This window comes from Electrona antarctica (genome assembly GCF_951216825.1).
Source record: "Electrona antarctica genome assembly, chromosome: 19".
NCBI lineage: Eukaryota > Metazoa > Chordata > Actinopteri > Myctophiformes > Myctophidae > Electrona > Electrona antarctica.
Window position 1 is genome coordinate 3731426 of NC_136800.1, and position 25725 is coordinate 3757150.

Genomic DNA, 25725 nt, shown 5'->3' on the forward strand with positions numbered 1-25725 from the left:
TCTTCAACAGTGAACAGTGTGTCTCCATGTCATCTAAACTGTGACCACAGAAAATCACACTTGTCAAGAGGTGTGATAACTGCAACTTTGGTTTCTGGACAGTAAAGCTGTCACCGAATTTGCTGCAAGTTTCTTAACCATAGACTAGCACTATGCAGCGTCATAGTTGTGGGTCTTCAGTTTAGTTGCACCAGTTGTGCAGAGTCTGTGCGTCCATGTACTGCATGAATGTTGCATTAGTACAGTGATGCAGGACATTCTCTATAGTGGAAAATGTCTCTGCCAATACGTCTGATAATAGAAAGATCTACCACTTTGTGATCTCTCAAGAAACATTTGCAAGGAAAATATTTCAGCAGGATCGCTGTTTAGTTTGATCAGAGCTCTCAGGCTATTGAGCAGGAAGCAAGCTAATTTGTGAAAGTTTCAAAAACCTTAGTAAAAAGGCAAAGGTCTTCAGCTTTGATTTAAAAGAACAGAGTTGTAAGCAGACCTAGTGTGGGGGGAGATGAAGTAAAAAAGAATGCAGAATGTGACTGCACTAAATCAATGTGACCAGAAGGTGGCAGTCATAACCAGTTTCAGAGCTTCAGAAATCATGGTTGTACTGACAATTCACATTTCTGACTTATAGCACAAAGTCACATACCAGCTGAAATACAGATAATGTTCACAATCTTAAGGCAGCCTTACTGAAAATGAATTAGTCTCCATTGATTGAACAACATTCAGTGTGCAAATTTGGCCTAAACACATATTTGGTGAAGTTTGTGTTAAAGATGACATGCTTTTAGGCAAAAGCTAGAGCATGGATATTGGTTAGATTTCACACAAAAGACCAAACTCTGAGCGTCATCAGGCCAGATGAGAAGTCTGGATATCCTAAATATTAAAAAGAAAAAGAAAAAAGTATGCTTTGGAAAATAGTTTGAAATAACATTAACATCTAATTAAGGCCTAATATGGAAGTGTACATTTGTCTGATAATGTACCATGTATCCTCAAATCATTGAGCTGCATAGACTTCTCAGGATTTCATGACTAAGATGAATGTAGGCTATCTATCATTTAATGTTGGCAGTAGAACGGTTTGAAATGTCAAGACATATGAACTTCATTAATTTACACTGTACTGTATAATTTGATTGACAAGTAATACAAACATGATTTTCACCTAAAAACCAGAAGGTTGTGACACTTAATAAAATGCAATGCAATTTCATTCAAGGAAAAAAGAAAAAAAAAAGACAAAGAAAAAGAATAGGAGAGAAAAGAACATGCAATGCAAAAACAAACAGAAGACGGCAACGCACAATGGATATATTCCAGCATATGAATCAGTGGGAAAGTATCACATATAAACACAATTATCCTGTGTCATGTCTTAGTGTATTATTTCCAAGCAGGGTAACAACCAAAGTACACAGTAACCGTTACATGCTTGCATATTGATCACACTAGTCTATTAGGAACACTTTAATTTATAATATATTACCAAGCACTGTCAGGTTAACATACTGAATACAGGGCTTAAAGGCACAGACGTTCTATGAGATTGTTACACAAAATGTCATTCTCCAAATGTGTTGGATCACGTGTGTGTTTGCTCTTTCCAGAGTGGATCACTTAGATGAATGAGTTTCATGTCGCAGTGGAGTCTCCTGATGCTGTCCATGTCCTCAGGAGAGAGCAAGAAATCAAAGACCTGTTGAAACACCAACATTATTAACAACATAGCATAAAAGGTGGAACACTGGTCCAAAGTGTGAATCCATCTCATGACTATGACATCGATTCAATACTGTATACTGTAGTATGTCTATACAGAAATGCGTAGATATGTTATCTATTGTCCTTGGCTCCTGCCATCATTTCCCATTGCTACTATGTTTTCTGACTATGAATTTCACATTAGAAGGACCTGCAGCCATCTCCTTACAATTGAGTTTTTAACTGCTGACTGGGACAGAGTCAGCAAACTCAGCAACCATATTAGTTGGTGGTTGAGATCGATCAAGTAAGTTATTTGGTGAGATGATGTAGGCAAAGTATGTTTAAATCGAGGTATAATGTGATAGTGCTGCACGATTCTTGCTCAAATGTGAATCTCGATTTTACTCCACAATAATCACGATTCTCATTTTTTTCCCATGAAAATATTTATTTAAAAAAACCACGAGTAACTAAAATGAATTAGACAGCCAATTAGTGCTGCACGATTCTTCACAAAATGAGATTGCATAAGTGTCTGAATCTAGATCTTGATCTTTTATTTTTGATTAATTGTGCAGCACTATAATGTGATATGTAGTGTAGAATAGATGAGTAAGTGCAGGTTTGGTCAGAGGAGAGAAGTAATTCTAGCCTATAGGACAACACAGATTACAATATCACAAGAAAATCTGATCCCATTCATAACAGATGAATGCAATGTGCAACACGGTGTACTCCGGCAACAAAGCAGAACAGCATGATGAAAAAAGGGAGAAGAATCACTTATGAATACAAAGATCATAAAGGCACCGCGAAAAAAACATGCAGAGAATCAACAGATAGGACGGCTTGTGTTGAGAAGAGAGTGCGATAGAGAAGCAACGTTAGAATGGAGATGTTGTTGGTAAACACCTTGTGCTACTCCACATGGGTGGGATCCCAGGATACGTGTCTCCCATCATGCAATCTGCCCAAAGTTGCCATGTCCACCTCCTGCAACTGGAACCCAAACACCTGAGAGAGGACGGACAGACGGTGGTGGTCGTGGTGGCGGTGGTGGTAGTAGGGGAGTTAAAAGGAGAACGAAACTGGGTATATGGATATTGACAACGGTTGGAAATGGGCAGTATGTTTCTGGAACACCTTGTGTTTTCCCACTGATCTTTACCATTCATTTTGTATTACCGACTTCCCTCATTTGAGGCTAAAGTGATGGTGGGGTCAACAAACATGTACAACAGCAACTGCTTATGTTGAACTCACTTGACAATTCTCTTGTACTCTCTCCTTCTTGGTAGATTTGGGTATTGTGACAACACCATTCTATAATGGAAAAATAGTTTAAACACGATAATACATATAATAATGCATGCATACTACATAGTTTAAGGCAATAATAATTGAAAGAGTGGTTAACCTTGGGGATAATGTGCTTTTATGGTCTACAGACCAGACTAGATTGTCAATATTATGACATGATTAACAGATTAATCGCCCAGGACGAAGTTCTTTGTCCTTTCTATTAGTAACGCCCGACGCTCAGGACGAAGTATTGTCCTAAAGACGAAGTTTATTGATACGAGAACAGATCGCCTGGCTGTATAGCCCAGGCGCGCCTGCTGGGCTCTCCTCGGTGACGCGCAAGACTGAGACGTCATCAAAAAACTCCCTCCTCCGTTTAGCTGATGAAAACGAAAATCTTAAAACGTTCATAAATCGCGATCTAAATCATCCCGTCTTTTTCTGAAAAAAGATCCTGTGTTAGACGGCGCTCCGCGGTCCAGTCGCTAGTCTCGATAGATTTATTCTTGTCTCCCGTTGTTGTCGATCGATTCTAAAGTGCTGTGGCTATTGTTACTGTAGTCTGGAAATGGGTAGTTTTTTAAAGTTTTTTTACATCTGACCTGGTGCCAATTTTTGTTTTACACCTCTGCTGCTTAGCGGACAGTGTGGTGTTGTAGAGGAGGTCTCCCCGGACGCGTGCATATGTCACACTAGTCGAAACATAGCAGGGATTTTTGTCCAGTGTCCACTTTAGTCCACTGTAGTCTGGAAATGGGAAGTTTTTTGACATTTTTTGACCTGTGACCTGGTGCCAATTTTTGTTTTACACCTCTGCTGCTTAGCGGACAGTGTGGTGTTGTAGAGGAGGTCTCCCCGGACGCGTGCGTATGTCACACTAGTCGAAACATAGCAGGGATTTTTGTCCAGTGTCCACTTTAGTCCACTGTAGTCTGGAAATGGGAAGTTTTTTGACATTTTTGACCTGTGACCTGGTGCCAATTTTTGTTTTACACCTCTGCTGCTTAGCGGACAGTGTGGTGTTGTAGAGGAGGTCTCCCCGGACGCATGCATATGTCACACTAGTCGAAACATAGCAGGGATTTTGTCCAGCATCCACTTTATTAAGTCCATGCACTCCAGTGAATGGACTTGGGCACTCCAGTGCATGGACTTGGGCATTTATCCATTTAGATAACTTTTTTACGTTATTTAATTACTTATTTTTACACAGAAACATGTGTGTCTTCACAATAACTGTAATGTAATAATAATACTAATAATGTAATGTAATAATTATTTAATTAACCACGCTTTTATTCTGAAAGCAACCGGATGTCTTACATTTTCTAGCTCTCAAACAGGAAGTTCTAGATTTGCCAAAAAGACGGAGCCTTAGCTGCTACACAACATCATGAACTTCCGGCCGGTCCGTCCGGAAAAGGCGTCCGTGTTTATAAATCGACTGGGCGCATGAATGTAATGGATTAAATAGTTCCGGGCAATTAAAGTGATACCTGTATGCTCCAGCGTATGCAGATTTGAGCAGGGGTGCGTTGGTACTTCCGTGCAAGCTGTAGAACAGTGGGATGGTTAAGGGCCTGTCCCTTGGCCAGGGGGCAGTACCCTTCAAACACTATGCCCTCCTGACGACAGTACTCCGCCAGCTGATTGGACTGCTAGAACGGATGGAACTCTACCTGATTGGGTGAGGGTGGGTGTTGTGCCCCAGAGGTTAAATGTTGAATTCAGCTCTTTAGAAACAACTGTAATATTATATAGCTAATATTCTTAGTCAGTTGTTTCATTGTTGCACTTTCAAATAGGACCTATTAAGACACATTTGGATCCATTAGCAGCAACACACCCTTATAGATTTTGTTCTAAGGTTGGTTAGCTAGCTGGAATACTCACTTGGTTGACATGTGGTACTACACTACAGTCATCCTTTAACTGTTGCAGGTGGTGGACCAGGAAGTTGCTTACACCAATAGCCTGACACCCCTACAGAAGCAAAATACACAGGCTATTTTAGAGAGTCTTTATTCATTTGTAAATTGACACAGGAGTAGTGCATAGCAAAGAGATGCATTCCAAAGCCAAAAGGAAATACTTAAACACTTCCTTTTTTGACTAGGGTCCCCCAGGTGTCTATCCTTGGCCCCCCTCTTGTTTCCCCCTCTACACCAAACCTCTTCGCCGAAAATAGCTGACCTACAAGCTCACATAGTTAGAGAAAATTAGCGAAATGTGTGGCAAATCTGCAAAAAAAATGCTTAAGGTCTCCACACACCGGGCGCAAATCGGATGCGAATTCGGATTTTTAGCGGCGTATCGGTTTTCCGAAAAACGCGGCCGGTGTGCAACCACCTTTACCACTAGCTTTCTCCACAAATGTGTTCATAAAGGTGTCTACTATAACATAGAAATGTGTTCCAACCCAACTCCCTTGGGAAACTTTGTGACAGCTGCTGAAAGTTGGGGTACCATTAACAGCCAATATAAGGCAAAATTCCAAAAATGTACCACGGGTGTTAGAAATCTGCTGGTACAGCGATTAGCATTGCTGCATCCCGCGTTGGTTAATAAAAAGCATTTTTATCCGAGCACCCCGACTACTTTTCTCAAAACAGGGTTTGTTTGAGAAATTCAAGGTTGCACACCGGGAGCGCACTCGCCTATTAGTCTGTGTCAGCGTGCCTATATCGAACACACCCAGTGCCACACTCCTCCCGACCGATAGGGGCGCATAGTTGAAAGCCAATGACAAAAAAAAAGCTTGGATAAAAATGCTTTTTATTAAACAACGCGGGATGCAGCAATGCTAATCGCTGTACCAGCAGATTTCTAACATGTAATAATAATAATAAGGCCATGTAATAAGCATTGCAATTATTTAATGAATCCCTTTGTTTCTCACCCTCTTCATAGAGCTCCTCCAGGGCTCTCCACGTCTCCGCTTTCACGTCCCTGTTAGAGCGACCAGGCTGTCTGGCATCTGGCCAGTGCATCAGGTACAAATCTGAGTGGTAAGGAGTTCATAAAATTACAAAGGGGCATTTGAGAGTAATAAGATAATGTCGTTTACAGACCAGACAGTAGGTGAACATTATCTTACAACGTACCAAGATATTCCACCCCCATCCGAGAGCAGGACTCAAGGCAGGCCTTTTTGGCATGTTCATATCCATAGTCCCCACACCAGAGTTTACTGGTGAGCCACAGCTCACTTCGTGGAATCCCACTTTCTCTGATAGCTTCACCTAGCTGTGTCTCGCAGCCATAACGCTTTGCTGTGTCAATGTGCCGTACACCACACTCGCGGATTGCATATACAACAGCATCGTGGGCGTATCGTATCCACCATCATGTGATGTTCCTTTGAAGAGAGAGATCAAGGACAAACATTTCACAAAAATCTGAAATCATCAGTGGTGGAAAAAGTACTCAATTGTAAAAAAATAAAAGTACAAAAGTATTGGCATCAAAATGTACTTAAAATGCCAAAAAGTAGAGAAAGTACTCAATATGCAGAATGTCCCAATTCAAGTTTTCAAATGTATAAAACTCTTGTAATAATAGCAGATGTACAAGCTCACAATGCGTCGCCATGCGACACATTGTGAGCTTGTAAATCGAAATGTATAGGGCTGAACTTAAGTGTTCAATGTATGTTTTGTAATAATAATCAAAGTAACTAAAGTTTTCAAGTAAATTTAGTGGAGTTGGAGTAAAAGTACAATATTTGCCTTTGAGATGTAGTCGTGTAGTATTGGAAATTGTACAAATACCTCAAAATTGTACTTAAATATAGCCCTTATTAAGTAGGCCTAAATGTACTTTCCACCACTGGAAATCATACATTGCATATAACATAACGAGCCTCGTTCATTGAGTTTAAAGCTCATTTCCCTTACAGTTGTTTAGTTAATGAGTTTTTTTTTTTCTTTTTTTGCTTGCCTCAAGTTGCCTGGTTGAGTAAGTAGTAAGTAAGTGGGTGAGGAATAGACCATTTTTGCACCCAGCAACACCACTTTGATTGATTGATTGATTGAAATATTTATTAACAGTTTGTAGAATTACAGTACATTTCAAGCACAAACTCAATACAAAGGCTGTTAACTGTGAGTGGACGACCCAATTAAGCATTACACTTGTTTACAATAGGGTCCACCATGTTCAATTCATCAAAACATTTAGTACAAATAGACACTTCTATATAGACAAAGAGCAGAACAGGAATTCATCATAATGGAGGTAAAAAGGGAAAAGAAACATATTTGTAACTTCACTGAAGCATACAGAATATAAGTGCTGTCTAAAGTTTAAGTAAGGCAGGAAGATACAAGGACAAAGCAAGTTCAAGTGCAATGTCGTAGTCCAAAAACTTGATCAACTCACACACATGCGCATGCATGCCATGCACCAAAACAAATGTGCAATGAATTCATGTGTGTTTATCAAACTGCTACTGTTAATAAACTGACAGGGTCAGTGCAGAAGATGCAGCAGCTGTATATTGCATAGGTCAAACGCACCTAATCCAAGCTGGGGAATGTGCAGTCCGTTAGAAAGAGGAACATTGGGACAGTTAAGAGAAGAACACATGATGGAAAAAAGCCCAGACTCACTGACGTGAAAGAAGGTAAAAAATCCGACAAGAATAGAAATTGTGTAAAGAAATACATTAAAAACAAAGTCAAAGAAAAAGGTCTGACGACCTGATCGCCAAATCACTGCAACCCTGTGTTTTGATCATCTGGGTCATAGATATATATAAACACTAGATGGCTCAAGGCGGAGTTTCTGACGTCGTTCACCCGGCAGCCATCTTACTTCGGGGCTACAGTACAGTATGTTCAATGGCAGCTCAAACAGAAACAGTCATAACTCGCTCAAATCTTGACGGATTTACAAACGGGTTGGTTTATTACAAACGTTGTCAACGTGGCTATGATTCAGGACGCTTATCTGCTTAATTTATGTTTTTTATATGAACGTCGTATAAAATCATATACGTATGCGGACGTCTCTGACGTTTATAACAAACCAAACCGTTTGAAAATCGGTTGAAAATTGAGCAAGTTATGGTCATTTAAGAGTACATGCCCCATAGACACAATGTTATGTGTCCCGAGGTAAGATGGCCGCCACGTAACGACGTCGCTCTCCATTGGCCAACAGCGCGGGTGAGCTATCTAGAGTTTATATATATCTATGATCTGGGTAACTTGTAAAATGCAGTTTCCGCTTCCTATCAACTACATTCGGGATCAATTCACTTAGCAGGTTTCAGATCCGGGCATCCGGCTTAGAGCAGATATGGAAATGTCACCTGTGCGTTTGTGTTCAAATGACCGGATACAGTCAGTGCGCTAAAACCGGATCTGAGCACTGAGACGCAAATAGAAACACTTTCGGACTGTACTAGCGGGTTGCTATGGTAATGTATCAGCTAGCCCGCTCTGAGCTAGCCTAGCAAAGATGGCAGCTACTTGACCGAGACTGACTGTGAACTCCTGTTTGTTTGTTTGTTTACAGCTGGTCGTGGAAGTTAGAACTCTTTTCTTCAAAGTTCTTTGATGTGTCAACACATGGCGGGGCGTGAAAATTAAGAGGTCTTACTCTACCAGCTGTGAGCATAAAATGAGGTAACGTTAGTTCCATTTTCTCCATGTTTTAAGAAGTTATCGATCGTTGTTATCAATGGTCAATTACTTTATGTCAGTGTATACTTCATGTATAGCACACTTGGTCATCTAGAATGGCTTTTAAATATGCTTTATAAACACATTTTATTTCTTACAAAGAAAAATATGTAAGTGTTTAATGCTACTTTTTAAAGAAGAGTTGAGAGAGAAGTGACCACTGAAGTAGCTTAAGGATTGTCATGAGCTCATAGATAGCTTTAGCCCGTCTCCGGACCCCCCGGGTTGAGCTCCTTTGGACCTACCACGTAGAAGTCATCAAAATGTCAGAAACTTTAACGTAGGGTTCCGAAAGGAGCTAAGATAGCTTAAAAGTGGTTAAATTATAGCAGCTGTCACTGGATGCTCAATTAAACACTTCCTTTACGTGACATGATTGAAAAGTAAGTGTGCAAGTAGCTATTGATATATAATTGATATATATTTGGCTGCTGACCCCCCATCTGAAAAGAGTTTGTGCCAGGGACCCCCAGAAGATAATACAAAAAAGGAAAATGATAAAAATCAAATGAATTTCAAGATTTTTTATTTTTTCCAAAATAGCAGATGTACAAACAAAGTGGTTAAAATGATTGCGATGCTACATTAAATACTTTTGCGTTGAACCCCGTGGAATTGCCACCCAAGGACCCCTGGGGGTCCCCATACCCCACTTTGAGAACCAAAGGTGATGGTCAACAGGTGATGGAATTCAATGAACCGTGAGAGAAGGAAAAAGTAGCATAACGTAACTTAAATGTTGCATCTGTCTCTTCTTGCTACAGGGTCCTTCGCAGCTTTATGGGTCTCTGGCGGCCGTATCTAGTTTGGCCAATACTGCTCCTCCTGCTTCTGGTCTGTGCAGCCTTGACCGCTCTATTGCCACCCGCTGAAGACAGAGGAGGCGACGGGGGCGTCATGGGAGTTCTGCGTAGAGCATCGCCCAGCAAGTCCAACTTTGCACAAAGGAGGACAAAAGAGGAGGAGGAGGAGGAAGAGGGATTCACTATCGTCATCCAAACGTATAATCGCACGGATATTCTGCTCAGACTCCTGAACCATTACCAGGGAGTACCCCGCCTTCGGCGGATAATCATAGTTTGGAATAATGTTGGGGAACAAACCCCCCAAAAGCTTTGGGACTCGCTGGGGCCCCATCCTGTCCCCGTGGTCTTCAAGGAGCAGAGTGTCAATCACATGCGCAACAGACTGCAGCCTTTCACTGAAATTGATACAGATGGTCAGTATTTTATATCAACTGATTGTGTGTTGTCTGTCATGGATGGACTGTTTTACTCTGAAAGACTAATATCTTCTAACATATATGCCTTGTTTCCAACACCGTAGCTGTGTTGATGCTGGATGACGATACCTTGGTCAGCGTTCCCGACATCAGTTTTGCTTTCTCTGTCTGGAAGGTAATGCCATCAGCTTTGATGTAGTCGTTGAAACTAATTATCATCCCATGTATCTGGATTCCATCTTATCTGATAAATGCACCATGTCTTTGTCTGTCTTGTCTGTGTGTATACCACGTAATTTGAGAACCATTCGCCCCACCGACTTCAAATTCGACACACGCGTTCCACACCACGACAGGGGGTGCCTGCTGTCAAGTCGGTCGGACCCACGGTTGTCCAGAACCGCCCCCAAAAAGGCCTCTGCCCGGGCTCTGGACCGGGCCCCTGCCCAGGGTCCATATATGGAGCTGGACTGTTCTGACATCACAACACTCCATATTTGGGCATGCCTGACACAGAATTCCATAAATATTTGGGAATGCCTGACAAAGAACTCCATATATATGTAGGCATAAAAGGGACACAGACATAATATCTGGGTGGGGCATGCATTTGCAACTTGCATCGTTCCAAGTAGGCCAGTGCCCAACGGGCACAGCTGTAGAGGCTCCAACGCGTATTATCTGGGTGGGGCATGCATTTCCAACTTGCATCGTTCCAATTAGGCCACCGCTGTAGTGGCCCCACAGGCACCGCTCTAGTATAGATTAATGTGCATTAGACATTGACATGATGCAACAATTGTCCTACATAGACGGACAGACTTGTGTGTGTGTGTGTGTGTGTGTGTGTGTGTGTGTGTGTGTGTGTGTGTGTGTGTGTGTGTGTGTGTGTGTGTGTGTGTGTGTGTGTGTGTGTGTGTGTGTGTGTGTGTGTGTGTGTGTGTGTGTGTGTGTGTGTGTGTGTGTGTGTGTGTGTGTGTGTGTGTGTGTGTGTGTGTGTGTGTGTGTGTGTGTGTGTGTCCGTCCGTCCGTCCCACAGCAATTTCCGGATCAAATTGTTGGTTTTGTCCCTCGAAAACATGTCTGCATGGCGGGTGGAGTGTATAGCTATGGTAGCTTTGAGCTGCAGGATCCAGAAATAGGTGGAGGGGACAGGTATGTCATCCTTCAACTACTTTTCGTTTTCAACCTATTGTGGGCAATTTCATTTTAGGCAAAACATTTCCAAAAATAGCAGCAGTCTTTTTATTTTTTATTTTTTTCTTGAGACACTTTCTATTTTGCTTATGTTACACGTCCCAAGGAGTAAACAGAAACGGGAGACAGTCAGTTTCAGTGTCGTTCTTTCTCTCTTCCTTGTTCATCTGATTTATTAACAATTATGCAGGTTAAATCACCATTTACTTTCTTTGTTTTAAAGAGTTGCAATTACTGTATGAACATTCACATTTTCACACAATATCAATAAACCCATCTCTTCTCATACATATTCATCACAATACATCTTATTTTCCTTCATATTCCACATTCCCATGTCTTTACATTGCTCAGCATCAATAAACTGGAATCTCAGAAAGTGCATTTGCCACCTGGTGGCGGAATGTGGAATAGGTCCATTCCTACAACATAGACTCCCTGCTCATTCTCAAGACACACTGGGCCTCATGCGCCAACCGTTCTTAAGAAGTTCTTAAGAGGAAATTTGTTCTTAGACCCACTTAGGAAGTTTTTAAGAAGGTTTTGGGATCCCTCAATCTTTTCTTAGCTGTGATTTGTTCGTAGGTAAGAACAGAATCTACGCACACTGTGGAGCACTCTTAGGGTGCCTTTTTCGTTCTTAAGTGCAATCTGAAAACATAAAGGGAAAACAGCGCCATCTGCATGATGCTCAAAGTTTGGTCTGAGGACCTCAAGGGGTCCTTGAGGAAGTTCCAGGCAGTCCACAGCAAAATATGGAATATTTTACCACTTTAATCCCATTTTATACATTTTATACTCACAAACGCGTCCCATTACTGCCCATTTTGAGCTTGTAGATCGGCTATTTTCAAAACATTTTGATAAATCTTCAAAACATTACCCTAGCAGAAAATATTTTCATATGGGGGTCTACAGAATGCATGTCAATTTGGGGGTCCTTGACATGAAAATGTTTGAGAACCACTGGTTTAGAGTTCACAACCCAACCCAAACAAACGCACCATACCCCCCCCCCCCCCCCCGCCATCACCCCCCCCCCCCCCCCATTGTGAGATAAATAATAAAATACATTCATGAATATTGAAAATATTAAAATATTAAAATATTGAAATATTGAAAATGTGAAAATTTCTGTTCACTTCAGTACCTCCACAGTATTATTGATTTTTAATGTTTGGAGTCTGGTGTTCCACCATATTTAGTTTAGGTATTCTTGACTTCACTCAACTTTATTTCTATGTGTGAGGTCCTGTGAGCTGCAATCACACACAGGTGTGACTGCAGGTAAGGCCATGGAGTCATGCAAAACTACACCCACCTGGGTGAACACAGGGAGGAAAGTGAATTCCCAATGCCTTATATGGGATTGGTGGGGCGGTTCCCTATGGTAATTAGGATGCTAATTAGGATATGTGGGGTGTCTACCTATGATAATTTGAATGAACTGGCACACCCCTTCAAGTTACGAGGATTTGGATTCATCATCATAAGAACATGCTTACGAACAATTCTGCCTACTTAAGAACGTTTCATGAATCTGACTGGACTTCTCTTAGGAATTCACTTAGGAAGAAATGTAAGAGGAAAAGTTAGGAACTTATTGGCGCATGAGGCCCACTAAGGCTATTCAAAATACAAGAAAACATTTATAATAAAACAAAAATGTGACTACACAGTACACATTTGGGTACGTCACATTTACTCTTCTATTACTTTGATTATGGAATTGACCACAATACATTTTAATCTGATTTTATTCTTTTCCATGCTTTGCCGTATTTACACACTAGCATGTTCTGACTGTGTCAGCAAACTTTGTATTTGTTTTGGTTGTCGGAGGTCCACAGTTCCTTCTATACTTTCCACTGCAGGTACTCCATGGTGCTGATTGGTGCGGCTTTCTTCCACCGCCACTACCTGCAACTCTTCCAGGACCAGCCTCAAGCAGTACATAAGCTGATTGATGACACTGAGAATTGCGACGACATTGCCATGAACTTTGTCGTGGCAATGCATTTGGGGAAACAGTCGAGGTTGCCGTCGAGCTCATCCAGGTCAAAGGGCAGCATCGACAGACCCTCGGGGGTCTTCGTCAAGCCCGTGGACCTACGCAACCTGGAGAAAGACGCCAGCAGCGGGTACCTCGGTATGTGGCGTCGCCCCGAACACCTCCTTCAGAGGTCCTACTGTCTGAACAGGCTGGCACAGATCTACGGCTCCATGCCACTCTGCTTCTCCAACCTGATGCTCTGCCAGTTTGGCTTCCCCAGCTATGGCAACCACAAGAGCAAGGGTTGAAGGGGAGAAGTTCCTATTACAACCACAAGGGCAAGGGCTGAGGAGCAGCAGTAGATGGATACAGTGGGATTCAATTCACTGACTGCCTGCCATGGATGGAATGAAGTCAATTGCAAGTAGAGTTCAGGTGGGTCTATGGCGATGTGTGACTTACTATTTGAAAGGGCTGGGGGTTTAGATTCATACATAACCTGATGCAGTGGTTTAGTGGTGTCTACATGATGACCTATGGTCCTCGTTAAATGTCTTTGTAATTGTTTTTTATGTATTTGACCAAAGTATTAGTTTTAGTCACACTTGGCTTGATAACTTATCAGCTAAAGAAAAGAAGAAAAAAAAGACAAATGAGTAATTTCCTTGTAAACCAAAGACAAGTAGTATTTCAACAGAGGCAACCTTGCTGCAGATACATTTTTGAATGAGTAAGCATACGTAATGATTAGCATATTCTCTTCAAATGTCTCAATCTGTCCCATTCATAATGTAACGGAGCCCTTCCGGCTGTGGAGGACCTTCTTACTTTTGAATACCAACACAGATGGTGCTTTTCCTTTTTTTTCATAAATAACGCTTTAGCCTGATGAGGCAAACATGTTATTTTTGTATTCTTGCCAAAGCTGCCTTTACCTTAGTGTTTACAACTGGAGTACCTTGTTATGCACTTACTTTAAAAGCCAGCAGATGTCAGTCTCATCTGCAGCTTTGACATATAGAGTAACATTGCTGTACAGACATGAATGGTGCTGTCTAGAATTTTACTTCCTATAGAAATATGTCTGTTTTAGAAGGCGGCACAGGGTCACTTTAAACTCAGGCAATATGTTGATAGACAAATCATATTTAGCCTTAAAATCTGATTCTGTGTAATAGTGATAAAATGTCTCATCAGTATCTACAATTCCAACACAATCTATTATATTATCTGTCACTATTTGTTTATCTTGTGGGACTTGTGGGTCCAGTTTCAATAGATCTGTAATGACAACTATTGTTTTTTTGCTGTGTGGATGTGCAGAGATAAAAAATTGCTGAACAATAAATTCTGTGTATCTTCAATCTAGATGTAGACTCTCAAGTCAGTCTCTAAACGCTTTGCTCTCTTCTGTTCTTAATAGCCATCTGATCTGTTGATGGAAAAACCATAACCACTTAAGCCCTCCTATATAATTTGTTGTATGACAGAGTGTAGAACAGATTGAAAACTACCTGCTAGGTTCCCGCATTCATGAATAAATTGACCCGCCCCGGCAAAAAACAAAAGAGTTGGGTCCCTGCATCACTAGAGCACCATTCAAAATAGTCATTGCATGCGAGAACCTTAATCCTGATAGCTAAAATGTTTTTGATTGTTGACCATGATAAACTAACATATACACACACACACCATTCTCAATAATAAGGGCATAATTAATGCAGGATTCCCAATAGTATAAAAATAGTTAATATTCTACTGTATTACTGTCAAAAGTATGTAGTGGAGTAAAAGTAAAATACTTCCGAGATATAGTAGACTAGAAGTATTGGAAATTGGCAATACTCAAGTAAAGTACAAATACCTCAAAATTGTACTAAGTAGTATCCGTACTTCCACCACTGCTTAAACAGATCAATTCTTCCTGGCAAAGGACACTGTTGCGCGATTTCCATATTTAAACGGAAGCCGCAGTGATTATCTCTCTCTCTCTCTCTCTCTCTCTCTCTCTCTCTCTCTCTCTCTCTCCCCCCATGCAGAAGGTGCAGGTGCTGATCACCGTGTACGACAAGCTGGGCAGCAACGATGCCATCGGCAAGTGCTGGATCGGCTACGGCGCATCGGGCGTCGGCCTCCGCCATTGGTCGGACATGCTGGCCAACCCGAGGCGTCCGGTGGCCCAGTGGCACGTGCTGCTCAGCAGGAGGAGGAGGAGGTGAACGAGGCCCTGAAGGCTCCTATCCGCACAAACACTGCAGGGTCGGTCGGGACCCATTTATGGGTTTGCCGCCCGGAGTCCGGGACACATTTTTATTTGAATGGATCCCTTCATTTTTACTTGAGACATTGGCAGAGGGAGAGGGACTGAATGATGGTGTAGTCGTCTAATAATCGGACTCTCATCACAGATATTTCATGTTCAAATCCCAGTCCTCTTACAGTTCATTGCTTTTCAACTTTACCTAACTGAAGGCTAAAATACAAAAGACCACTTCAACAGTACTCAGAGATGGTGTACTGTAACTGGTGTGATGATCAGGCTCTCAACACAGAGGTTCCATGTTCAAATCCTGACTGCTGATTAAACTAAACAGACTGTCAGTTTGACAATACTATTCTTGTACCATTTTCCTCCTGTCTAATAAAATGCTAGGACGGCGGACTCTTCTATCTACAGTTGAGTCCGGTCTAGAGCCCCGCCTACTGTATCCTGTAATTTACACGCAGGAATACAGAAGGCTATTTCCATATCCGCTCTAGAGAGGATATGCAAACTGAAAGCAAATTGGAAATCCTTTTCGAATCTACGTTCATTTACGTTCCGTGACCATTTTCTTAATCAACATGGCCAACCCAGCATTCTGACAAAACGCACATGTCGTTTGATTTCTTGCAGCTTCTGTGACCCTGTGACAGATGACCTTGATGACACCGATGACCATGTGATTGGCTGGTTTGCACTCCGTCCGTCCGTCCGTGTGTGTGCACACACACTCCCTGGATGCCAACGATGAACCTCTGCCCCAAAATTTCCAGAACAGCCTGTTATAGCGCCACCAGGAGGCCGCTTTGTGCAAAACAAGTTTTTGGACAGTACACCTACAGATGTTGTCCAAACATCACGCAAATTGGTACACAGTCTCTCTAGAGCCATTCAACGAAACGGGTCTTTTTACCTCTAACTGCACGGATCTGTGGATAACTTTGTATGCCAACTCCCTAGAGGCCAAGGAAAAACCTTTGCCTGGAATTTTTCACATCTGCTCTTGATAACGCCACCAGGAGGCCGACATGTAAAACACATTTTCGAATATTACTCCTTCAGATTTTATCCAAATTTCACGCAAATCGGTACACATGCTCTCCATAGTCATGTGATCAAGACGGGTTTTTTGATTTCTCATAATCCACCCTCATTGGCTACAATTGGCTTCTAAACTTTTCAGGAGTAGCCCGCTTTGTACCCGATTTGTACAAATTGCCACAACTACTCAACGCAGCGTCCGATTGTGGTGAAACTGTGCATGCATATTTCCCACTAGGCTTTGGAAGAAATGCCACTTGACAGTTTTCAAATCAGCCTCATGGTGGCGCTACAACAGGCCAAGCCGCGTCACACACACACGTTTATATTGCTCCTAAACATTTTGCCAAACATCACACACACACTCCTATCCTCCTGGTGGAGACCTGTGCCCAGAAGGGCACTTTTTCTAGTTAACTTGTGAAATGGGGTATTCTGCATTTACTTTTTGTACTTTGTTGATGCCATACTTTCTTGTACTACATTGCCATGTTGATACTTTTATTTCATTGAATACTTCTGTCTGCTCATGTCTTAAGGCCTATTCATATACTCCTGTTTTAGCTCATAGTGTGCTTTGCTATGAGCATGTAGATCTATTTTTGAGAATTGTGAAAATGTGTGCAAGTCCTGAATATATGAATGTAGCCTGGGTTCCAGCCTGATTCGCTGCGTTCCACTGATCTGAAATGTCACTGCGCTCATTTTGAAATGTTTTGTAGTTTCTGAGTTATTTAACTTAAACGCCTAATACATTCTCAATGGCAATAGCACAACAAACTTTGGCATGCTACTAGTCCTACATACTTACACCTAGAAACCCCATTCAAAGGTTCATCTTACGGTGGGCCTGTTTTCCTGAAAAGGAATCTTTGAAATGTTTCATAGTTTTAGAAATATAGTGCTTTCAAATTTGAGAAATTTATAATGGGGCGCAATGGCAGCTCTATGGCACATCAAAAAGTCACTTTCACCTAGAAACTCCATTCACACTTTTTATAATTCAGCTTACTGTGGGCATACATGCTGGAACTTTTTACTTTGAAATGTTTTGTAGTTTCTGAGTTATTTAACTTAAACGCCCAATGCATTCTCATTGGCAATAGCACAAACTTTGGCATGCTACTAGTCCTACATACTTACACCTAGAAACCCCATTCAAACCTATTTAGGTTCATCTTACGCTGGACATGTTTGCCTGAAAAGGAATATTTGAATTGTTTCATATTGTTTCATAGTTTCAAGGAATATTTGAATTGTTTCATGTCGGCCTCCAGAAATATAGTGCTTTTAAATTTGGGAAATTCAGAATGGGGGTCAATGGCAGATTTTGGCAAGTAAAGATTTGAGTGGGGTTTGAACCCACAACCTCCAGATCATGCAGCCAGTGTTCTGAGTTATTTAACTTAAACGCCCAATGCATTCTCAATGGCAATAGCACAAACTTTGGCATGCTACTAGTCCTACATACTTACACCTAGAAACCCCATTCAAACCTATTTAGGTTCATCTTATGGGGGACATGTTTGCCTGAAAAGGAATCTTTTAAATGTTTCATAGTTTTAGAAATATAGTGCTTTCAAATTTGAGAAATTTAGAATGGGGCCCAATGGCAGCTCTATGGGACGTCAAAAAGTCACTTTCACCTAGAAACTCCATTCACACGTTTTATAATTCAGCTTACTGAGGGCAAACATGCTGGAACTTTTAACTTTTAAGTGTTTTGTAGTTTCTGAGTTATTTAACTTAAACGCCCAATGCATTCTCAATGGCAATAGCACAAACTTTGGCATGCTACTAGTCCTACATATATACTTAGACCTAGAAACCCCATTCAAACGTATTTAGGTTCATCTTACGGTGGACATGTTTGCCTGAAAAGGAATCTTTGAAATGTTTCATAGTTTTAGAAATATAGTGCTTTTAAATTTGAGAAATTCAGAATGGGGGTCAATGGAAGATTTTGGCAAGTAAAGATTTGAGTGGGGTTTGAACCCACAACCTCCAGATCATGCAGCCAGTGTGCTAAGTCACTGATCTACTTGCTACCTGCCACAATGCAGTCTGCTGTTCTCTTTGAGTACAACATTGATACAAACATAAAATACAAAAAATAAAATAACAGGAGATTTGTCTATTGTTTCTTTTGCTGTTGTTTATCTCTAGACGTTTGAATGTTTATGAACCACAATGGAAACAAGTCTCTGGCTCTTCTGTCTGTCTTCTATTCGGCCTTTTAAGAACAGCATGCACAATGTCTCACTGGGTACAGAGCCTGCCTAGGAAACAGGAGGCTGCAGGTTCAAGTACTGGCTCTGACATAGTGTCCCAAAATCATGAAAATATGACAAAATATATTATGCCGTCCCAAACCATGGACTATAGTATGTTGTTTTTTCATGATTTTCATCTTTTTTTCAAATCCTCCAAAATCATGAAAAACGACATGCTATAGTATTTCGTCCGAAACCATGAACTATAGTATGTCGTTTTTTCATGATTTTCATCTTTTTTTCAAATAGTCCAAAATCACGAAAAACGACATGCTATAGTATGCCGTCCGAAAAGAATTATAACTTTGGCATGCTACTAGTCCTACATACTTACACCTAGAATCCCCATTCAAACCTATTTAGGTTCATCTTACGGTGGACATGTTTGCCTGAAAAGGAATCTTTGAAATGTTTCATCGTTTTAGAAATATAGTGCTTTCAAATTTGAGACATTTACAATGGGGCTCAATGGCAGATATTGGCACGTCAAAAAAGCACTTTCACCTAGAAACTCCATTCACACTTTTTATAATTCAGCTTACTGTGGAAACACATGCTGGGACTTTTTACTTTGAAATGTTTTGTAGTTTCTGAGTTATTTAACTTAAACGCCCAATGCATTCCCAATGGCAATAGCACAAACTTTGGCATGCTACTAGTCCTACATACTTACACCTAGAAACCCCATTCAAACCTATTTAGGTTCATCTTACGGTGGACATGTTTGCCTGAAAAGGAATCTTTGAAATGTTTCATCGTTTTAGAAATATAGTGCCTTCAAATTTGAGACATTTACAATGGGGCTCAATGGCAGATATTGGCACGTCAAAAAACCACTTTCACCTAGAAACTCCATTCACACTTTGTATAATTCAGCTTTCTGTGGAAACACATGCTGGGACTTTTTACTTTAAAATGTTTTGTAGTTTCTGAGTTATTTAAGTTAAACGCCCAATGCATTCCCAATGGCAATAGCACAAACTTTGGCATGCTACTAGTCCTACATACTTACACCTAGAAACCCCATTCAAACCTATTTAGGTTCATCTTACGGTGGACATGTTTGCCTGAAAAGGAATCTTTGAAATGTTTCATCGTTTTAGAAATATAGTGCTTTCAAATTTGAGACATTTACAATGGGGCTCAATGGCAGATATTGGCACGTCAAAAAAACACTTTCACCTAGAAACTCCATTCACACTTCTTATAATTCAGCTTTCTGTGGAAACACATGCTGGAACTTTTTACTTTGAAATGTTTTGTAGTTTCTGAGTTATTTAAGTTAAACGCCCAATGCATTCCCAATGGCAATAGCACAAACTTTGGCATGCTACTAGTCCTACATACTTACACCTAGAAACCCCATTCAAACCTATTTAGGTTCATCTTACAGTGGACATGTTTGCCTGAAAAGGAATCTTTGAAATGTTTCATCGTTTTAGAAAAAAAGTGCTTTCAAATTTGAGACATTTACAATGGGGCTCAATGGCAGATATTGGCACGTCAAAAAAGCACTTTCACCTAGAAACTCCATTCACACTTTTTATAATTCAGCTTTCTGTGGAGACACATGCTGGAACTTTTTACTTTGAAATCTTTTGTAGTTTCTGAGTTATTTAACTTAAACGCCCAATGCATTCCCAATGGCAATAGCACAAACTTTGGCATGCTACTAGTCCTACATACTTACACCTAGAAACCCCATTTAAACCTATTCAGGTTCATCTTACAGTGGACATGTTTGCCTGAAAAGGAATCTTTGAAATGTCCCAAACCATGGACTATAGTATGTAGTTTTTTCATGATTTTCATCTTTTTTTCAAATCCTCCAAAATCATGAAAAACGACATGCTATAGTATGCCGTCCGAAACCATGAACTATAGTATGTCGTTTTTTCATGATTTTCATCTTTTTTTCAAATAGTCCAAAATCACGAAAAACGACATGCTATAGTATGCCGTCCGAAAATAATTATAACTTTGGCATGCTACTAGTCCTACATACTTACACCTAGAATCCCCATTCAAACCTATTTAGGTTCATCTTACGGTGGACATGTTTGCCTGAAAAGGAATCTTTGAAATGTTTCATAGTTTTAGAAATATAGTGCTTTAAATTTGAGAAATTTATAATGGCATAGTGGCACGTAAAAAAATCACTTTCACCTAGAAACTCCATTCACACGTTTTATAATTCAGCTTACTGTGGAGACACATGCTGGAACTTTTTACTTTGAAATGTTTTGTAGTTTCTGAGTTATTTAAGTTAAACGCCCAATGCATTCCCAATGGCAATAGCACAAACTTTGGCATGCTACTAGTCCTACATACTTACACCTAGAAACCCCATTCAAACCTATTTAGGTTCATCTTACGGTGGACATGTTTGCCTGAAAAGGAATCTTTGAAATGTTTCATCGTTTTAGAAATATAGTGCTTTCAAATTTGAGACATTTACAATGGGGCTCAATGGCAGATATTGGCACGTCAAAAAAGCACTTTCACCTAGAAACTCCATTCACACTTTTTATAATTCAGCTTTCTGTGGAAACACATGCTGGAACTTTTTACTTTGAAATGTTTTGTAGTTTCTGAGTTATTTAACTTAAACGCCCAATGCATTCCCAATGGCAATAGCACAAACTTTGGCATGCTACTAGTCCTACATACTTACACCTAGAAACCCCATTCAAACCTATTTAGGTTCATCTTACGGTGGACATGTTTGCCTGAAAAGGAATCTTTGAAATGTTTCATCGTTTTAGAAATATAGTGCTTTCAAATTTGAGACATTTACAATGGGGCTCAATGGCAGATATTGGCACGTCAAAAAAGCACTTTCACCTAGAAACTCCATTCACACTTTTTATAATTCAGCTTTCTGTGGAAACACATGCTGGAACTTTTTACTTTGAAATGTTTTGTAGTTTCTGAGTTATTTAAGTTAAACGCCCAATGCATTCCCAATGGCAATAGCACAAACTTTGGCATGCTACTAGTCCTACATACTTACACCTAGAAACCCCATTAAAACCTATTTAGGTTCATCTTACAGTGGACATGTTTGCCTGAAAAGGAATCTTTGAAATGTTTCATCGTTTTAGAAAAAAAGTGCTTTCAAATTTGAGACATTTACAATGGGGCTCAATGGCAGATATTGGCACGTCAAAAAAGCACTTTCACCTAGAAACTCCATTCACACTTTTTATAATTCAGCTTTCTGTGGAGACACATGCTGGAACTTTTTACTTTGAAATGTTTTGTAGTTTCTGAGTTATTTAACTTAAACGCCCAATGCATTCCCAATGGCAATAGCACAAACTTTGGCATGCTACTAGTCCTACATACTTACACCTAGAAACCCCATTTAAACCTATTCAGGTTCATCTTACAGTGGACATGTTTGCCTGAAAAGGAATCTTTGAAATGTTTCATCGTTTTAGAAATATAGTGCTTTCAAATTTGAGACATTTACAATGGGGCTCAATGGCAGATATTGGCACGTCAAAAAAGCACTTTCACCTAGAAACTCCATTCACACTTTTTATAATTCAGCTTTCTGTGGAAACACATGCTGGAACTTTTTACTTTGAAATGTTTTGTAGTTTCTGAGTTATTTAAGTTAAACGCCCAATGCATTCCCAATGGCAATAGCACAAACTTTGGCATGCTACTAGTCCTACATACTTACACCTAGAAACCCCATTCAAACCTATTTAGGTTCATCTTACAGTGGACATGTTTGCCTGAAAAGGAATCTTTGAAATGTCCCAAACCATGGACTATAGTATGTCGTTTTTTCATGATTTTCATCTTTTTTTCAAATCCTCCAAAATCATGAAAAACGACATGCTATAGTATGCCGTCCGAAACCATGAACTATAGTATGTCGTTTTTTCATGATTTTCATCTTTTTTTCAAATAGTCCAAAATCACGAAAAACGACATGCTATAGTATGCCGTCCGAAAAGAATTATAACTTTGGCATGCTACTAGTCCTACATACTTACACCTAGAATCCCCATTCAAACCTATTTAGGTTCATCTTACGGTGGACATGTTTGCCTGAAAAGGAATCTTTGAAATGTTTCATAGTTTTAGAAATATAGTGCTTTAAATTTGAGAAATGTATAATGGCATAGTGGCACGTCAAAAAATCACTTTCACCTAGAAACTCCATTCACACGTTTTATAATTCAGCTTACTGTGGAGACACATGCTGGAACTTTTTACTTTGAAATGTTTTGTAGTTTCTGAGTTATTTAACTTAAACGCCCAATGCATTCCCAATGGCAATAGCACAAACTTTGGCATGCTACTAGTCCTACATACTTACACCTAGAAACCCCATTCAAACCTATTTAGGTTCATCTTACGGTGGACATGTTTGCCTGAAAAGGAATCTTTGAAATGTTTCATCGTTTTAGAAATATAGTGCTTTCAAATTTGAGACATTTACAATGGGGCTCAATGGCAGATATTGGCACGTCAAAAAAGCACTTTCACCTAGAAACTCCATTCACACTTTTTATAATTCAGCTTTCTGTGGAAACACATGCTGGGACTTTTTACTTTGAAATGTTTTGTAGTTTCTGAGTTATTTAAGTTAAACGCCCAATGCATTCCCAATGGCAATAGCACAAACTTTGGCATGCTACTAGTCCTACATACTTACACCTAGAAACCCCATTCAAACCTATTTAGGTTCATCTTACGGTGGACATGTTTGCCTGAAAAGGAATCTTTGAAATGTTTCATCGTTTTAGAAATATAGTGCTTTCAAATTTGAGACATTTACAATGGGGCTCAATGGCAGATATTGGCACGTCAAAAAAGCACTTTCACCTAGAAACTCCATTCACACTTTTTATAATTCAGCTTTCTGTGGAAACACATGCTGGGACTTTTTACTTTGTAATGTTTTGTAGTTTCTGAGTTATTTAAGTTAAACGCCCAATGCATTCCCAATGGCAATAGCACAAACTTTGGCATGCTACTAGTCCTACATACTTACACCTAGAAACCCCATTAAAACCTATTTAGGTTCATCTTACGGTGGACATGTTTGCCTGAAAAGGAATCTTTGAAATGTTTCATCGTTTTAGAAATATAGTGCTTTCAAATTTGAGACATTTACAATGGGGCTCAATGGCAGATATTGGCACGTCAAAAAAGCACTTTCACCTAGAAACTCCATTCACACTTTTTATAATTCAGCTTTCTGTGGAAACACATGCTGGGACTTTTTACTTTGAAATGTTTTGTAATTTCTGAGTTATTTAAGTTAAACGCCCAACGCATTCCCAATGGCAATAGCACAAACTTTGGCATGCTACTAGTCCTACATACTTACACCTAGAAACCCCATTCAAACCTATTTAGGTTCATCTTACAGTGGACATGTTTGCCTGAAAAGGAATCTTTTAAATGTTTCATCGTTTTAGAAAAAAAGTGCTTTCAAATTTGAGACATTTACAATGGGGCTCAATGGCAGATATTGGCACGTCAAAAAAGCACTTTCACCTAGAAACTCCATTCACACTTTTTATAATTCAGCTTTCTGTGGAGACATGCTGGAACTTTTTACTTTGAAATGTTTTGTAGTTTCTGAGTTATTTAACTTAAACGCCCAATGCATACCCAATGGCAATAGCACAAACTTTGGCATGCTACTAGTCCTACATACTTACACCTAGAAACCCCATTTAAACCTATTCATGTTCATCTTACAGTGGACATGTTTGCCTGAAAAGGAATCTTTGAAATGTCCCAAACCATGGACTATAGTATGTCGTTTTTTCATGATTTTCATCTTTTTTTCAAATCCTCCAAAATCATGAAAAACGACATGCTATAGTATGCCGTCCGAAACCATGAACTATAGTATGTCGTTTTTTCATGATTTTCATCTTTTTTTCAAATAGTCCAAAATCACGAAAAACGACATGCTATGCCGTCCGAAAAGAATTATAACTTTGGCATGCTACTAGTCCTACATACTTACACCTAGAATCCCCATTCAAACCTATTTAGGTTCATCTTACGGTGGACATGTTTGCCTGAAAAGGAATCTTTGAAATGTTTCATAGTTTTAGAAATATAGTGCTTTCTCCAGACTGTTCCGACTATCCTTGGGATTGTGGGTGGGGGGAGGGTGGGATAGGGGATTGAGTTTTATTTTTATATTTTACATGTCTGTCTAATACTTGCCCCTGGGCTACTGTCGAAAAACCTGAATAAAAAGATTTTGAAAAGAAAGAAATATAGTGCTTTAAATTTGAGAAATTTATAATGGCATAGTGGCACGTCAAAAAATCACTTTCACCTAGAAACTCCATTCACACGTTTTATAATTCAGCTTACTGTGGAGACACATGCTGGAACTTTTTACTTTGAAATGTTTTGTAGTTTCTGAGTTATTTAAGTTAAACGCCCAATGCATTCCCAATGGCAATAGCACAAACTTTGGCATGCTACTAGTCCTACATACTTACACCTAGAAACCCCATTCAAACCTATTTAGGTTCATCTTACGGTGGACATGTTTGCCTGAAAAGGAATCTTTGAAAAGTTTCATCGTTTTAGAAATATAGTGCTTTCAAATTTGAGACATTTACAATGGGGCTCAATGGCAGATATTGGCACGTCAAAAAAGCACTTTCACCTAGAAACTCCATTCACACTTTTTATAATTCAGCTTTCTGTGGAAACACATGCTGGGACTTTTTACTTTGAAATGTTTTGTAGTTTCTGAGTTATTTAAGTTAAACGCCCAATGCATTCCCAATGGCAATAGCACAAACTTTGGCATGCTACTAGTCCTACATACTTACACCTAGAAACCCCATTCAAACCTATTTAGGTTCATCTTACGGTGGACATGTTTGCCTGAAAAGGAATCTTTGAAATGTTTCATCGTTTTAGAAATATAGTGCTTTCAAATTTGAGACATTTACAATGGGGCTCAATGGCAGATATTGGCACGTCAAAAAAGCACTTTCACCTAGAAACTCCATTCACACTTTTTATAATTC

General features: G+C 39.9%; 1 protein-coding gene and 1 pseudogene across 4 annotated transcripts; one reads left to right on the forward strand and one right to left on the reverse strand.

Annotated features, from left to right (window-relative positions):
• Positions 1-1128: 1128 nt before the first annotated feature.
• LOC306943668 (putative oxidoreductase ZK1290.5) lies at positions 1129-7742 on the reverse strand (annotated as a pseudogene). The gene is made up of 7 exons (XR_013792580.1): positions 7533-7742; positions 6120-6373; positions 5915-6016; positions 4909-4998; positions 4512-4694; positions 2977-3036; positions 1129-1705 (listed from the first exon to the last, which is right to left on the reverse strand). The product of XR_013792580.1 is annotated as a putative oxidoreductase ZK1290.5 (transcript).
• On the forward strand, positions 5936-17223 carry LOC306943665 (exostosin-like 2). 3 transcript variants are annotated; one of them, XR_013792439.1, is made up of 7 exons: positions 8480-8645; positions 9467-9921; positions 10029-10099; positions 10964-11079; positions 12996-13549; positions 15154-15329; positions 16011-17223. XR_013792439.1 is itself a non-coding variant. In XM_079530172.1 (6 exons), exons 2-6 carry the CDS (start codon positions 8641-8643, stop codon positions 13420-13422), a joined length of 1074 nt encoding a protein of 357 aa, XP_079386298.1. In that variant the 5' UTR covers positions 5936-6023; positions 8536-8640; the 3' UTR covers positions 13423-14478. The 3 variants fall into 3 exon arrangements, 2 of the variants coding, with proteins under 2 accessions (XP_079386298.1, XP_079386297.1); XM_079530172.1 differs by lacking the exons at positions 15154-15329; positions 16011-17223 and adding an exon at positions 5936-6023 and having other exon boundaries at positions 8536-8645; positions 12996-14478; XM_079530171.1 differs by lacking the exons at positions 15154-15329; positions 16011-17223 and having other exon boundaries at positions 12996-14478.
• The last annotated feature ends 8502 nt before the right edge of the window (positions 17224-25725 follow it).

What these genes read in the sequence shown, in the direction of transcription:
- LOC306943665 (XM_079530172.1), top strand. An exon ending in CACTGAAATTGATACAGATG is followed by an intron (nt 9,922 to 10,028) that starts GTCAGTATTTTA and finishes CCAACACCGTAG; the next exon opens with CTGTGTTGATGCTGGATGAC. An exon ending in GAAATAGGTGGAGGGGACAG is followed by an intron (nt 11,080 to 12,995) that starts GTATGTCATCCT and finishes TTTCCACTGCAG; the next exon opens with GTACTCCATGGTGCTGATTG.